This window comes from Camelus bactrianus, chromosome 1 (assembly GCF_048773025.1).
Source record: "Camelus bactrianus isolate YW-2024 breed Bactrian camel chromosome 1, ASM4877302v1, whole genome shotgun sequence".
Taxonomy (NCBI): Eukaryota; Metazoa; Chordata; class Mammalia; order Artiodactyla; family Camelidae; genus Camelus; species Camelus bactrianus.
In genome coordinates this window covers 120,139,866-120,156,890 of record NC_133539.1, presented here as the reverse complement: position 1 = coordinate 120,156,890, position 17,025 = coordinate 120,139,866, and the positions used below count along the sequence as shown (strand labels likewise).

General features: G+C 44.2%; 1 protein-coding gene across 10 annotated transcripts in view; it reads right to left on the bottom strand.

The window, feature by feature from the left end:
- The window catches only part of ANKRD28 (ankyrin repeat domain 28), a 221,600-nt gene that overhangs the window by 6,563 nt on the left and 198,012 nt on the right, over positions 1–17,025 (bottom strand). For all 10 annotated transcript variants that reach the window (XR_012509591.1, XM_074371999.1, XM_074372009.1 and 7 more), the window contains 10 exons: positions 12,309–12,420; positions 11,346–11,372; positions 10,910–10,984; positions 7,956–8,157; positions 6,083–6,170; positions 5,759–5,876; positions 5,014–5,233; positions 1,199–1,286; positions 1,022–1,105; positions 300–445 (listed from right to left, as the gene is read on the bottom strand). Coding sequence is in view for 9 of the 10 variants with exons in the window: in XM_074371999.1 (XP_074228100.1) it covers positions 300–445; positions 1,022–1,105; positions 1,199–1,286; positions 5,014–5,233; positions 5,759–5,876; positions 6,083–6,170; positions 7,956–8,157; positions 10,910–10,984; positions 11,346–11,372; positions 12,309–12,420 (1,160 nt within the window). In the remaining variant the exon portion in view is untranslated. The remainder of the gene's footprint in view (positions 1–299; positions 446–1,021; positions 1,106–1,198; positions 1,287–5,013; positions 5,234–5,758; positions 5,877–6,082; positions 6,171–7,955; positions 8,158–10,909; positions 10,985–11,345; positions 11,373–12,308; positions 12,421–17,025) is intronic.

Genomic DNA, 17,025 nt, shown 5'->3' with positions numbered 1-17,025 from the left:
TCACTTTGTAAATGAAAACCCTGAGGCATAAAGTCACTGAGTTGGCAGGTCTAAGATTCACAGTCAGTCCGACTCCAGAGCTGGGGTCTCAGGCACTGTCCTCGGCCCCGCTAAGGAGGCCTCCCACCAGGAAGCGCAAATGCGCATGCGGCTATCAGCGGAGGTGGGGGGCGTGAAACCTCAGGAGTGGTGAGAAAACTCACGGAACAGTCAGAGAACCAGAGTCAGGTGGCTTGGGATCTGAACCACACGTCAGCAACACGCACACTCAGAACGAGGGCCGTGGCCCGTTTCTTTACCGACTGTGTTCGTCTGCCCGTTCTCCGCAGCCATCATGAGCGGGGTCTTCCCCGAGGAGTCCACGGCGTTGACCTGAGCATTGTGGCTGAGCAGCAGCTGCAGGCACTCCACGTGGTCTGTGAAGGCGGCCGCGTGCAGCGGGGTTCTGCGCACAGAGGCGGGGAGGCCGGGCTAGATCTCTCACTCGTTACTCTAGACAATTCTCTTAATTTATGACAAGCAATTCTCCAGGGCTTATGTCCGAGGCTAAATAGCATTGCCTGCCTACAAATCTGATTCCTGCCACAAAAAACTTTTTATTTCTCATAGTATAAAAGGCTCTTAATTAAAGTAATATAAATAAAATCCCCTAAATCACATCATTAAAGGGAATTTTGAAAGAAGTAAATCCTGACCAACCACACTACTATCTACAACTGCTGGCCGCTCCCCCGCCTTATTCCTCTTTAGCAAACTGTTAACTTGGTATTAAAAATAAGCTTAGGGTAACAAACATACCCCCTTTTTTAAAAAAGGGAAATCTTTGTACTTAACAGGTTTTGAAAAGACTGGCTGAAAATCATATAGAAAAGTCTTTCGTAAGGAGAACGTAGTTAAGATTTGGTGACAATTTACACTTGCAAACATAAAAATCAACTTTTAATCAGTAATGGGTCCTCTTTAAATCTCCTCCTAATCCAGGAGGTGCGGGCAGGGCGGGGTGTCCCCCGGCAGTACCCACCTCCCCTTGGCGTCCGGGGCGTTCACGATGCCGGCGCCCAGCGAGTCGATGAGCATCTCAGCAGCGCCTTCGCTGTCGTTGATCCTGCGAAGGCGAAGGTGACAGGACAGGCTGTCACTTTGGGCACTGGCATGTCTGCAGCGCGCACCCACCCCTGCTCGGCCCGCCTTGGCTTACACAGCGCAGTGCAGCGGGCTGAAAGCATTTCCTTCCATCTTCTGGAAAACTTCCTGCTCTAAGAGGAGCTCTACACACGTCTCGTGACCTGAGTGAGCGAGCGAGAGTCAGACATTAAAGTAAAAAAAAAGTCCCGGAGTGCCCATACACACCCACATGTCCCTACGCAAGTAAGGGAAAGCTTTACGTGGGTTAAAAAGAATCCATTCATGGAACCCATCAAACACCAGGTTTAGGCACTCTGGAACCCGAACTGCAACCTCGAGACCTGAAGTGCATTACAGCAGTGTATTACTGACATGGCAAATATTTACTTTGTGGGCAAAAATAGTCTCCTTATTCTTTTTCCATGGTGACCGGTTAGAGAAATTTAGTCATTAGTTTTATTTTTGTTTTGTTTTCTTAAATGTGTGTTTTATTCAAGAAAGAAACTACAAATCAGAAATTGGCAGAAAGGTCATTAGTTTTTAAAATGCCCTATTTATACAGCATAGTATAACTTCCAAAATAGTATATTTATGTAGCATAATTAACTCCAAAATTTAAATATTTTCTGATTATAGTAACAAGCTATGGTAAAATCTCGAATTCTGTAGAAGTGTTTAGAGGAAAAAAGTACCTGTCCCTGTCCCCACCCCATGTCCCAGTTCCACTCTCCAGACGGTAAACCAGTATTACCTCAGAGTTCCAGAAAGTTCTCAGGCACGCACAACTGCATGCACACAAACACACGCTTCCCTTTAAAATCTGCACAAATGCTCTTCTGCAACTTGTTTTTTACTTCGTAAACTGTGTATATCCTTCCATAAAAGCATATGTAGAAATCTTATTGTAGGTTTGGAAGACGTTCACAGTATCAGAGTGTATCCTAAAGGACATAATATCTATTCTCTCGGATTTTGAGGTGACTGCTGATTTGTTTTTCTTTGTCATATTATTAACAGTGTTGTAAATGAAACACTCCAATACTTAAAATAAGTGTTTATTTTTGTATTCCTAGGAGCAATTTCCTAGAAATGGTATTTCTGGGTTAAAGGACAAGTATATTGATTATGAGTAGATATCAGACCCACAGTTTTTAATAGCAACTTTGAAAACAGGGGAAAACCCAGATCTCACATTTTCTTAACTTGATTTTCAAAGCCAGGGTTTTAGTTAAAGTACCTCAACTGCAGTATTAATTATAGCAAATGAAATGTTGCTTGTTTCATTTCATCAGTCATTTGAGATCTGCGTGAGGAATCAGATTCTTTCAGAGCCTCTCTATTTCCATGGCTCAGTATCTGGCTGACCAAGTGACGCTCTATTTCTGTTTTAATTATGCTAACGTTCTCAAACAACCTGTCAACTTAACCTCCATCCTGTTATCGTTTTACCAGGAAAAGGAAGTAAGTTTTAGGAAACCTAAGATCTGCTCCACAATCTATCAGCTCCTCCACCCAGTAGTCCTCAGCTGCGGCGACGTTAGCCTTTGCGAGCCATCGGGCCACGTCCAGAGCTTTCTGCCTGTCACAGCTGGGGTGGGGGGTGTGGGGTGAGGGGCCGGGGAAAGAGTCTAGCGGGTGGAAGCCAGGCTGCTGCAGAGCACCTTGCGATGCACTCGACAGTCACTCCCAGCAAGGAATTCTCTGACTTGAAAATGTTGACAGTGCTGAGGTCCAAAAAATCTGTTTTAATTCTTCCTCCAAACGTGAACTCATTACCAAGAAGTCACTGAGGAAAGTCGTCCAGTACTGACTCGAGTCCCCTCTTTAGTCCTGGAGCAACCGTTCTCATGGTGTGGTCTGGGGGACTGCAAGGTGACACTGCACACTGCCCTCCTCTTAAATAAGCCATCAAAGAAATTTGCTACTCTAGCGCTAATTCTGGGGAGGGGAAGTAGTTACTTTTCATAAAAATGCTATTTATATTGACATTTAATGTATTTATTATTTTAAAATAAATCAATAAATACCCTTACATTTCTCAGTCCTAATTCCAATACAGTCAATATAATCACTGTAACCCACAGTCCTGGGGCCAGGACCCCCCTCCAGCCATCACTCGGCACATCAGACTGAAAAACTCTCCACCTTGCGTCTCAGTTTTAAAAGGACAAAACTACTGGTCTCTTCACGCTTTAGAGGGATATTCTGAAGATGACTATAGCTTCATAAAAACTGATGAGAATCTTAACAGGAACATATGAGATAATGTAAGCATTCTTAAATTCTGTGCTTGCATGACTCCAGAAACTGAAACTCTGAACTCTCACGTTAGTGTGGACAGCCAGTTCCGTTCTAAGACAGCCATCGCTCCGTGTTGAGAGGAAGGCTGTTCTCTGCTCTGTCGGAGCACTTCCTGTTCTCACTCCGGCTGCAGAGTGACCACTAGTCAAAGTAAAACCATTTATATATTTGACCCTTAGAATGCCAACTTATATAACGGGCTTTTGGCTTATAAACTCGGCGTTAATCTTAGATGGCCTGTAAAGTCCCTTACTGTGCCCAGTCAGCACACAGCTAGTTCAGTCCAGCTCAGCTCAGGACCGTCACAGCTCTGTTACAGCCTAGAAATTACACGCACCTGTTATGATCTTTAAATGGCAACAAAGCACGCAGTTTGTGCAAAATTCTGTCTCTTGTATACAGCGTGCTCAGAGAGTCTAAGTTCGGCAGTGACAGAGCAGGCACTCATCGCGGGAGAAGAGCTCTCCGCAGAGCCCTGATGGGACGCTGTGACAGGCAGCAGCTCTCCAAAGGAGGGCTCCAGCAGCAGTTCCACAACTAAATGCTCCACCTGACAAAATACCTTACTGTCTGATTTTTCCAATGGTTAATTCTCACTGTTACATTTAACACTGAAAAGAACCAAGGAAAGTCTGCTTCAAAACAGTTTTATCTCACTGACGTCTTAAATAAAGTTCACATCTGTGGATGTTTTCCTACTATATTAAGATGTTTTTGGTTTTCCTTACACTTGTAAGATGTCAAGTTACATTATAAAGACAAACCGGATTTCAGTGGCAAAATGTAGTATCTTTGACTTAGGACTACTCTTTGACTATTTTGCTATGTTCATTAAATACCTACTTAACTGAGCTGGAAAATGAAAAAAAGAGTGGAAATGCAACGGTTTTGCAGTTTTCAAAACTGTTCTGGCTAAGGACCTGAGATAGTAAAAATAAAACTGACAGAACTAAGCTTTTGAATTAGCAATATATTTAACTGTTCAAGTTTTCTACGGAACCCTTGGTACTCAGTTGAACAAGTAACCACAGGACAATCCTCAAGGAGAGAACAAAATGTGCTCAGAACAAAAGAAAAGAACTCTCTATCCCAACAAAAGGGTTAACGTGAACATCGAAACACTGTAGCTAGAAATGCTAATGAAAACGTTTAATTAAACTGTAATTTTGCAAGATTCCAATTTCGCCTCCTTTACCCTAACTCAACAATTATCTGTCAAAACGGTTCCCAGCGAAGACAGAATTCTCCTCTCAGGGAAGGCAGTCAGCTGAACGTCAGAACAGCCACTATACTTGTTTTTTTAAAGCAAGTATCTTAAAAATGCAAAATATGTATCGAAGCAAAGGTCTAAAAAACATTTAACCTTAGTGATCGCTTATCTCACACACCTGTGACTAGTCTCCTGCTTCAGCACAAGGGACGGGAGTGGCCCTTAATGGGAGGATTGTCCCCAGACTTTCCTGCGCTCTTAAACGGCACGTCTACCTTATAAATGAGACTTTCCCGCGAACACCGCTGTGACCCAGCCCGCTGTCTCTCCTTGGCACGTCCCAGGCACCTACTGGAGCTTGAACGCTTATACTTAACCGTTGTAGCAGGCCCAGTGCAGCGCCGTGTAGCCGTGACTGTCAGCCAGGGCTGGGCTCGACTCCGAGCTGGCCGCCGCCTGCAGCAGGGCCCCAAGCACTCCGATGTGCCCGCAGGCGGCTGACAAGTGTATGGGTGTCCGGCCCCTGCTGTCTCGGAACAAGCACTTAGCACCATGCTGAAGTAACGCGTCCACGCACTCCTCGTGGCCGGTGACTGCCTGAGAGAAAGATTGTTTGCAGGGAGTTGAACGCACTATGTCGGGCACCACATGCCAATTATAGCTGATCAGGAATTCTAAAGTCTGCATGCCCCATCCTCCCACCAACTAAGGCATTTATCATTTCCTGAGTAACCCAGTATTTGTCCTGGAACTTGCTTATTTTGACTCTGTCAAAACAAAAGTCATACGAACAACAGGAATAGAGGAACTTTGAATTCAATGAAAATATTATTTCGAAGGTCAAAGAGTTAAGACAGAAATGGGTAAGAACATAGTTGTGATAATGGAAAAAAGTAATACCGACATTAATTCTACTCAAGGTTTTAGAGTTTTAAAGATTTTGTTCCAACGTGACTATTCTCTGGATTAAGTTGTGCTTTGTGGTTGTTTAAAGAAACTGAAATAAACAGTAAAGATTATTTGGTACAAATTTAATGAAGGAAACTGTAAAGACAGCCTACTTCAGTTTTAGGTGAACGGAGGTACAACAACTCCGAAAGGAGTGGGGATGTGTCCGCTCACCCCTCTGTGCAGGGCCGTCCTTCCCCATTTGTCTTTGGCATCCACGCTGGCTCCTTTGTTCAGCAGTGAGTAGACGCAGTCCGTGTGCCCGTTGAGAACAGACAGCATCAGCGGGGTCCTGAGTAACAGGGGCACATTCAGTGTCACCACCCAGACCGCCCACGAGAACCCAGCATGTCCTCTTGGTGGTGCGACTTTAAAGCGTGCCTGAAGGGCGTTGTTTGATGTTACTCACTCACAGGGCGACAGACTTACTTCAAAGAGGGGCCAAGGTATGAAGATGAACACACATCCCCAAATAACCTAACAAGTATTAACACTTACTGTCCGTTCCCATCTTGAATGTCTACTGCATTCTGTGGTTCTGCATTTCCTATCAGTAGCCGTAAGCATTCCGAATGACCATTTGTTGCTGTAAAGTGATATTTTAAAATTTCAGCAATTATATATAATGAAAAAAATAGAAAATATCCATCTTAAATCACATTTTCTAGATACAATTTTGGCATATTCACTGAATTTTACAGGCAACAAAGAAAAGTATCTATAGACACAAAGATTTCTATTGCCTTTGATGATAAAACTGAACAGACATGAGTTCCTCACGGCAGATCAGGACCTCAGCCAGCACTCACACCTGCCCTGCCTATAGACACTCATTCAGCTTAGTTCTCCGGTGGCAGCAGTGTGGTCGGGGGGTGGCCTGCCTCCAGCCAGGGATGAAATCATGAGGAGACCAAGTCAATGACATCAAGTCCAGTCCTCTTTGCAGTGACCGATTTCAAGTTCTGCCCACTGAGACGTTAAGAAGTCTGGAGAGCTTCTGGGAAATATTTTTATCCCTGACAATGAGTCCTCTTTTCCCGATTTCAGACGTGATCCTTGGGGATGCTTCAAGGATGTTCTGTTTGGCCCATTCTTTTTTTATGGATTCACTGACCCTGGGCACACGGCAGCTACTTGTGAGTGTATCGTCTAAGCTCAGTACCCGAACATCAGGCATAACCCTGTGGGAAAAGACAGGTTCACCTCCAAAAAAACTCAGTGTCCTTTTCATGACTTGGGGGTAAGTGTCACCTGGGCAGACCTCCCAACGTGGAAGGCGTCCACAGACACCAGGCTCACGCTCACTGAACAGATGGTGCTAACGGAACCCTGAAACTCTTTCAGTGGACAGGACTTATCAAGTACACGGCATTGGTCAGCCAGTTCTGAGGGGCTCATGAACGTCTTGGTTCCAATATTCATCCATGAAGAGGGCAAACAATCCACGAAAGCTTTAAGTCAGCTCTGCAAGTAATGTGCTTATAGTGTAGTATTTCAAGCTGCGGAATGATGTATAACTTTACGCTTTTTCAGAATAAGGTAACAGAAAATGATGGCACTTTGACTTCTTATTTTTAGCATTATAGCAGTTTATATACATACATTTATTAGGACTTTTAATCTGTTATCAAAATTTTTGCCTCTGAAGCCTGCCTGAACGCCAGACAGCTTCTGCAAGGCTGCCCCGGGGCCACAGCGGGTGCTAGTTTCCCAGCCCTCTAAACGGCACGTTTTCCTGATGACTAGACGTGAGGTCAAATGAGTCCTCAAGGATCGCTCTGTACAAACAGACTAAGTGAAACGAATCTAGTCATTCGGAGATGGCCCACTGGGGATGACACAGATGCCTGAGCAGCATTTCTCAGGTATACCAGTCTTGGAGTCATGACTCAAAGTGAGCACTGCCACACAGTAACCCCCATGGAGAGCGGGGGACACCTGGTGGGTACTGTCACCGCGACAGCATGGTTAGACTCTGCACTTTGACATGGCCGTGTCATGGAGCGGTTCTCACAGGAGGCAGGCGCACCACACGCCTGTCTGCTCAAGTGTGCACTGAGCACAACTGTTAGATGAAACCACGTATCAACCCAAAATAATTTCCCCCCAAAAGAAGTAAAAAGTTCTGCATTTTTTTTGTTGTTTATAAAGTACTCCAGAAGTTAGACTATTATATACGTCCAATTTCTAAGGTAGATAATAGTTTTTTAAGGTGATTATAGTCTGGTGACTTTTCCAAGAATAGAGTGAATAGAATTTTTAAAGTCAAAGTTGCTAAAACAATCATCAGGAGTATAATATACCAGAAACTGAAAGAGGAAAGAATGAGGTGGAAAGTGGTAAACAGAATCACGCACAGCATCTGACATACCGGCCGCATGGATAGGTGTTCGCTTCAGAATGTAGTCTTTCACTAAGATCGAGGCTCCCTGGTTGATGAGGACATCCACGCATTCCACGTGGCCCTTAAAAGCTGCGAGGTCCAAGGGCGTTCTTCCACTGCTGTTTCTCACGTCCAGATCTAACAGAGACTGCACCAACACTTCCAGGGCTTGGTGGTGACCGTGATAGGCCTGGGGCCAAATACAAACATAAATGAAAAACATACACGATCAGACTGACTTCCCCTGATACCCTAGAAAACATAAAGGGAGCAGTAAGCAAGCTTGTCTTCATGTCACTGTATCTGAGATAATCTACAACTTCTATACTGGTAATTAAGAAAGTTAACTGTAAGTTTTTCTAATAATCCAACAGTAGGCTACGGCATTAGGGAATGAGTATTCTGCAAGTAGTAACAGTTCCGATGACAGGAGGTCTTTTTGTGAGTACACAGTGTCTGGTTCATGGCAGACAGTCAATGGATGTGCGACATGGATTCAATTAAAGCCTTCATTCTAAGATTCCAAAGTCCATGTTCTTAATCACAGTTCATTTCCCACTCAGCTCCATGTGTGTGTGTGTGTGTGTGTGTGTGTACACACAAATTTTACTCTGCTCAAATCACAGAGACAGCTGGCAACTGAAGTTAAGCCAGTACCCAAGTCTTCTAATTTCTCAAATTAAAATGACCACCCCATCCCATAACATGCCATATCTTAAAATAAACATTTCTTTTCACATACAAATATTTAGATTGAGCCCTGTGTGAATAACTGCCGTGTGCCAGGCACTGTCCGCGTTGTGCAACAAGAGCAGGAAGATTTGAAGGTTTGCCTGAAACCCAACTGACACACACTTTTTTACAGCCTGATAAAGGGGCTTTCCAGATAATTCATCTCAGAAGCCAGCACATCAACTGAACACCTGTTCTCACTGGACTGGGTGCTGCGTGGGACATAAGGAACAGCAAGACCCAGCTATGGTGGGAAAGGAACGGCTTCCCTAGCTCACTCTGGCCACTCCCTTGGCCAAGGGACTTTCACAGTGGTTTTCTGATACACTCAGACCTGCCACTCAGCACCTACAGGCAAACTGTAAGTTATCACAGGTGAACTTGTCACCAGGAATCGAAAAACATAAAAATCAACCATATTTGACCTAAATGTCACCGGCTTCTCATCTGAAAAAAAGACACTCAGCTAGAAAGAGGGCCCCACATGGTATCAGGGCCTGTATAGCGCCCCCTGGGGGAAGCCAGCAGGAGTCCGGTAGGGGCGGAGCTGCTCCGGGGCCTACTGAGCGCAGACTGCTCTGCCTCCCTGCAAGGCTGGGCGACCAGGGACACCTCTAACCCAGTTCCTCAGATCAGGTCAACAACGCTGTGCGTCTGAACATGACCTGTGAGAGTCACACAGAAGACAGCATAACAACAAAGAGGGGGAACAAGATGACTAGAGCCAGGATGATCTGTCCCTGGGACCTCCCCTCTGGGGGACAGCTGTGACAGGCGGAGAGGAGGGCTGTGAGAGGGCAGGAACCTTGGCCAGTGTCCTCAGGCCTCCAGCCAGTCGGGCTGGGAGAGTTTGGGAGGAAAAAGTCACTTCAAGTAATTTCCGAAAACCCCTAGGGATCGATTCAAAGTGCCCACGTGGTGGCGTGCCGATAGTTCACTGAGCCCAGCAATGGAATCACGAAACGGTTTCCTTCAGCTTAACAACACTACTGAGCATGCCCGTGTCCACAGCAGCACTGTTCATAGCAGCCAGGGAGCAAACAACTAGTTCACAAAGCTAAAGGTTTGAGTTAATGTAACCAAAACGCGGCCAAGTGCACAGTCTGGCCCGAGTAAACGGTGGAGAAGCCACAGCGCTCCTGGTTGTGAGGTGACAGAGAAGACGAAGCAGAGGAAGCGCCGCGTCATCTGCTCAGAGCCCTCCCGGCCTCTCCCAGTGACCCGCGGCTTCCCACTCCGCGCCCTCATGTGAGTCTGGAGAGGAGACAGCACTTCCAACAACCTACAGGGCAAGGGAGCGGGAACCTTCATCACGCCTCCTCAGTTACTTAGGGCACGGCAGGAAGTGTGGCTGGGGAGGAAGGGGCAGCAAGACAAAGCAGAAAATTCCATGCCCACGGGGCAGTGTTAGAAAGGATGCCAGGAGCACATTAAGATGAAGATCGCAGGGCACGTGAGCAGAACTGCAGTGGGTCCTGAACTCGCAATGATCCATGGTGACTGCAGTACAGACCCTTACAGGCATCTTGCTAGACTTCAAATCAGAGGGCTCACAAATTCTCCTGATTCTCAGAGTGCCCCCCGCCCCCTTACAACATGCTTTGTTTCAAAAATAAATTCTTCTTTCAGCACAGGAAGAATTGGACCGGGCTCTGCGTGAAACTTCCTGAGGTTAACTCCTTCCCACATTTGACTCAGAGAGCTGTCACACCCTCTTCAAACCGTCTCCTCTCACGTTGGGCATTAAGGGGAGGGGTCCAGAGGCATCTTAAGCTCGAAGGGTCACTGGAGATTATGAAGCTAAATCCTATCCCACAAGCAATGAAGAACCAGCACGCACACACATCGTCAGCACCGCAAAGTCACAAAGTAAGCAAAGTTGTAGAAATACCACAGAAATTATAGTTCTTTTATCATCTGCTTAAGACGTCAGAAGCCACTCTGCTCGGGCAGGTCATTTTAAAATTCACAGCACAGGCACGGTCTCTCCTGAGAGTAGGCTGTAGGGGAAGCTCAAAGACCTTTTTTTTTTAAAAATAAAACAAAAGTACATGGAAGAATTCTCTGAATTAAGAAAGGTCTTACAGTTTTAATTCTATGATCATCATTATAAGGACCCAAAGTTCTGGGCATTAGGGTGAGTCACCACAAATAGGCAGGAGACATTTTCAGGAAGCAGCCATCACGCTGGCTGTGAAGGCAGTACTCACGGCCAAGTGCAAAGGGCTTATTGTTGCTCTATTGTCTGAGTCATTCAGCATGTCTGTGCCAGAGGTTTCCATTAACTGAGAGAGAAAATGTCAGAAATGGTACTTTTAGACACCAGAGCAGTTAATTCCCTGGCCCCCTCCCCCAAGTTCAAGTTCATTTTAGGGTATAAATTGATACCTGAATATGAATTTGCAAATCCCAGACCATTGTATTATGAAAACTAAACTCAGCAAGCTAAGATCACAGATGGAGAGCTCTGAGGGAGGGCTATAAACTCAGTCTGCGGGGGACGCGATTTCGCGACCACCAGGTCAGAACCTCCCTCCCCGTCACTACCTTGTCCCCAGGCATGTGTAAAGAAGGCTTCAGCTCCAGGGAGAGCAAGTAAGTAATGACAATACCCTGAACTGTGGGGGCACACTGACTAATACTTACTACGTCTAGAGGAGTTTCACTTGCAATCTGAAATAAAATTAAAAAAAAATTTAGATGAGGAAGTGTTCGTGCACAGTAAAGGGAGAAATGTTAACTGCATGTCTCTAGTTACAGAGCCTTGTTAAACTCTTCTCAACTTCTGCCTCCTTTGCCTCCAAAAATTAAGTCTTTCAAATAAACAATCATACAATATAATAGACCACAAATCTATATACGTGGGCCTAAGATTTTAGTCTCAAGATATCACAATAATCTAACCTTATTTCTGTAGCAGGATTCTAAATGCTATATTGACTATGTCAACCTCCTTTTTCTAGCTTTTATACCCACTCTCCTTGAGTTTTATTTCCCCTTGAAGGGACACAATGTTAATATAATTAAGTCAAAATGAAGAAATCTCCAACTTGAAGTATCTGCTACACACTTGAGACTGACTGAACATGTCTTTTACTTTCCTTTGGTTTGGCAAAGTGGGGTGAATGGTGTATTTTCAAGAATGAGACCACAACTGAAATAAAAAGTTCCTTGGCAGAAGACGGGTCTCCCTTGTCAGGAGAGACTGCTAAAAGATGTGGCCTTTCAGGGCTCCAAATACACAGGGGGACCCTTCCCCTCACAGGGATGTTTATGTCTCCCACACGGCAAAGTTACAGCTCTTCAGACCCTTCTGGAGAACATAAAGCGGCCAGGGAGGTGATGTTGCGTGGGCACAGGGCCTCTAAGGGAAGGACCCAGCAGTGCTCCCCAGGGAGCTCACCTTCTCCTCTCTCCTCTCCTTGTGAAAAAGGGAATGAGAGAAAACTTAATGAGGCACATACGAATTTAGGAGGTACGGGGATTCTAAACAAGTTGAAAAGCAATGGCATCTGTTTCCTGCTTCACTTGTTCTCACTTTCCTACAGTCAGCACAGAACCCCCTCCTGGCACCCCCCGCCACCCCCCGTAGGAACCCGACAGCCTCACCAGCTGAAGACACAGGCGGTGGCCGTACGCGGCTGAGTAGTGGACTGCATTGTACCCCTGCTTGTCCCGGATCCCTGGATTTGCGTCGTTTCTTAGTAAGTATTCCAGGCACCTATTACAGCAACACATACTTAGAATTCTAAATCCTGCATTTTAACCAATGATGACAACAGAGACAAACTAAAGACTGGTCATTTTCTTACACGTGAGTAATGTAAAAAATCATAAATATAGCCATACTACGTAAGTTTGCCATTTAAATAACACTGACAGTAAGTTATCATAAACAAACAGGGGAAATGCGCAGGAGAGAATCTTCTTTATTTCAAGTGGACCCCTCCAGGTCCATGAGCAGCTCAGCCCACCCGAAGGCTGTTGTGGGCCGGGTCACTCTCTGACACCACCTACTGCACTGAGACAATGTTTGACAGGATTGCCCTCCTGGTCGGGGGAGCATCCAATCCACCTAGAACACATAGGAAGTATGGGATCTCATTAGGAAGCTCAAGGAAGGAGGCAGAAATCTCAGGAAGCCAAGGTCAGATGCAATGCTTGTGAAGCAGAGGACAGAGTGTGTGGACAGTGCGCAGAGGTGTGCAGGGAACAAGACAGAGCCTTCCGTGGGAGACACGCTTCCACATTGTAAAAGGTCAACAAGGTTCACAATTTGTTATAATTTTGACAAACTTCATTGTTACTGTAGCAAAAAAAAGTATTGAATTAGAAATTAAAAGATTTATCTCTAGAGTTAGTCTGATACCAGTGATCTTAGGCAAATCCTTCCATGTTTATGGTGAAATGGTTTCTGTTTATTCATCTGATAGACGGGGGTAGGAATTCAACTAAATAATCTGAAAGCCATCATGTTCACATTCCAAGTCCACGATTATTCAGTGATAATTCTCTAATGCTGCAATACATCTAACTGAACACAAACTCTACTACTGGGTGGGGGAGGGGCGGGGGAATCCATAATCAAATGCTCCTTGTCGAGTTTCCAGATGCATACGCAAGTTACATAAAAACAAGTGGAAGAACTCAGAGCACTGATGATCTCTTAGTAATTCCATCACATATATGAGGACCACTCTTCAGTGCCAACCCTTATTTCTTTAATGCTGACCTGGTTTAAGATCCTTTAGATCTCCTAGGAATTACTTATAGAATCCACATTTATTATGATATCCTCAGTGGTAGCAAATGTTCACCCTTTTGAGCAGGATTTTGATATTTATACAAAGCTAAAATCATTAGTTAAACATGATAAACTGTCTTCAACAAAGGAGGCAAGATATACAATGGAGAAAAGACAGTCTCTCCAGCAAGTGGTGTTGGGAAAGCTGGGCAGCCGCATGGAAATCAGTGACGTTAAACCACTCCCTCACACCACACACAAAAATAAAACTCAAAATGGCTTAAAGACTTAAATGTAAGACAAGATACTACAAACCTCCTAGAAGAAGACATAGGCAAACATGATGAACTGGGTGCCACCATGATAAAACACCACCACTCAAATGTGACTCTAAAGGAACAAGACTGGTGTTTCCAGTGTCCCCAGACTAGCTCAAAGGGCACTTCAGAAGTGTGCAGCAGTGTATGGAGCCTGTTTGTATACAGCGTCCTAGGTGCCCGGCTCCAAGGTCAATGTTCCCTTGGGCTTGGCTGGGAGGACAGGCTCTCTGCCTCACAGCCACAAACAGTTCAGCCAAGGGCTTATCTTTTTATCTTAAACAACTTCCCTTGATGTGAACGATAAAACAGAAACAGCTCTCCTTACTGAGGCTGGAATGCAAGACAGATTCTATCAGTGGAACAAACTATTTTAAGATAATTTGCTGATACATGAGTACTGAAAAAACGATTTATTTAAGGAAAGCAAAACAAGCTAGGTAAGTTCATGTTTACTTTCTGAAGTGGGAGAGCAAGCCGCAAAGCGCTATGTGCAGTGACCAGCCACAAGGACACAGCATCAGACGGTCTAAAATAATTTAACCGTTCACATTCACATTACTAGATGACTGGTCTCCTGTAACAAGGCAAAGACTGAGAGCTGATTTACATTACAGAATTACTTCTACAGGCACCCCTTTTGGATCTTGCTAAGCAATATGAATTCTCCTAACGACTTTGTGAGCATTATCTTTAACAAATGAAAAAAAAAAATCACTGAGGTTCAGGAAATTAAATGACTTGCTCACAATCTTCTGGCTGGAATACGGTAAAGCAAGGACAGGACCTCAGGCCTTCTGTTCATCTAGTGGTCTTTCCATGCGACCAGATGCTCCAGCCCAGCGGTTAGGGAGTGAGAGGGGTGCACGTAAAATACTGAATCACAAAATTGCTTCATCTTGAAAATCTGGACTTCAGTTTTAATATGCAAATACGGTGGAGGGGGCAGAGTCAATCCAGTTTTTTTTTTTCCTTTTCATTGTCAGTTCACAAATGCTCATTTTTATAAATCTCGGAAAATTAAGAAACAAAGATAATCTCTCTATAATCTCTCTCCTCCCCCTAAAACAAACTACATAGGCAAAAATCTAGAGGAGTATGTATTGCTAAATATCTGAGTGATAAACCATACTTACTGTTAAATATTTGGTTTTCTTCATTTGTTAAACAAATTAAGTATCCCCAAACCAATTAGACCCATAATTTAAATCAGGGTGACTTTCACACTACTTAAACCTCTCCTCTTCCCCTACCACCCAGGAACTGTGACCACCTTCTCTGGTGCAAGTGCAGACCGACTCAGACCCATGTGTCCCATGACCGGTCAGTGCCCTGGGGAAGGACCATGGTCACCGGAGGCCCTCCTAACTCTGCTTACAACATGCCAAGTGTTGTTCTAAACAATTCAGATATCCTGTACCTCATTCAGCCACGGGAGTGAAGTCAGACTGCTATTCCCAGTTCATAAATGGAAGTGTGCACAGAGGTTAAGTGACCTGCCCAAGGTCCCACCACAAGTGGCAGAGCTGCTATCAAACCCAAAGGTGTCTTACACACATACACAAGACGGGTTTAACAAGGATGCTTAACAAAAAGTCGTATATGAACATCAAATGTATTTTGCGATTTCACAATGAAATTAAGACATTTATTCTGGCTTACTGCCAAAAATATCCAGTACTTAGGAATAAATCTAAGGACTATAAAAGTTCTAAACAAAAAACTGTATGATTCCAGTTATATGAAGTTAAAAACAGGAAAATAACAATGCTACTGGAAGTCAAAATAATGCATTTTTTGTGAAGAATGCCAACCATCTCCATAAAAGTGCATCTCAGTGGAACACATCTCTACATTCATGGACACATTTATATACGACTATGTGAACACGGAGAAGGCTGCAGACAGACACAAACCAGGCCTGTGCCTCCGATTACACTGGGAGGGACACAGGGTGAGTTACACACGTGTCGAAATACACACGTTAATGGTGATTATTGCAGAAGAGAAGGCACCACCAGGAGGACTTCTTCCTCATACAGAACCAGGAAAACCCACCCCAGCCTTCCCTTCTGCTACACACCACACAGAAATGGGGCAGAGTCTCTGTCGTGCTCAAAGCCAGCCCTCTTCTCTTCAAAAGGCAAAAAGGAAATTTATTTCATACATTTGATACATTTCTCTTGGGTTAGCAACCATATACTTGACTGCTGAGTCATGACTGTCTACAGAGAACGAGGCACCAGGATGATGGGAGACTAGCAGGATGAGCAGAATGAGTCAGGAAAGATTTCATGTATTTTTCCTATATTTACCAAAAATAAGGACAGAGGGACACAAGGCAGAGGAGAGCTGTAATTACTTATGAACAGCAGGAAACCAATGGCAGAATGTCAAACACTCCAAAAAGAATGCAACTTTCCCTGGGGATGCTGACAGGACATTATCAGTCATTAAAAAAATAACCCAAAAAACAAAACCACCACAAATAAATAAAAAACAAACCAACACACATCACTGGGTAACAGCCCTTTGAAGCTATGGGGAATCTGTTTCTTCTTTTAGAAAATATTTCAGTCTTGCTTTGGCAGAAGTATGACTTAATTATTCCAGATTCTCTTATTATCCAAGCTATACCTGGGAATTAAACCCTTGGAGTTTACAAAAATAAACCGACTCTTTAATTCTACTATTTAGTCCTCAATCACGTACTGAAAGGATGCCTTTGGTATCCTACAATGGTTATGGTGGCTTCCAGCTTCCAGAAGTTTCCTAGGGAACCAATCATTGAGTCAATAAGTGATGGCATTAGACAAGACCTCTGGGATTCTGACACTTTAAAGATAAGAAAGAGGTTCCAAGAAATAGTGCTAGATTCTTTTATACCCATGATCTCAGTCCACCACCTCCCGCCAGTCTAAAAAGTAGGTTTCATTCTAATTTTACAGATAAAGAAGCTTTTGCTTAACAATTACCTGCTCAGGCTCAAAGGCGTATAATGTGAGGACCCCGAGATTTAAACTGGGTCTTTTGGATCTCAAAGCCATGTTCTTCCTTGTACACCAGGCTGCCTGTGCAGATACTGAGAACTAATAAGTATTTAAAAAAGTATCTCTAGTCTACTGCTCAAAACAGTTTATATTACATAAGAAAACGAATAATTTAATTCACTTTCGTACTATGTATACTTCTAAAGAAAAAGTAGACTGGCTTAAAATAAAACTGCAGACTCAAACATTATGGGTTGCACATTGATATTCTTTTG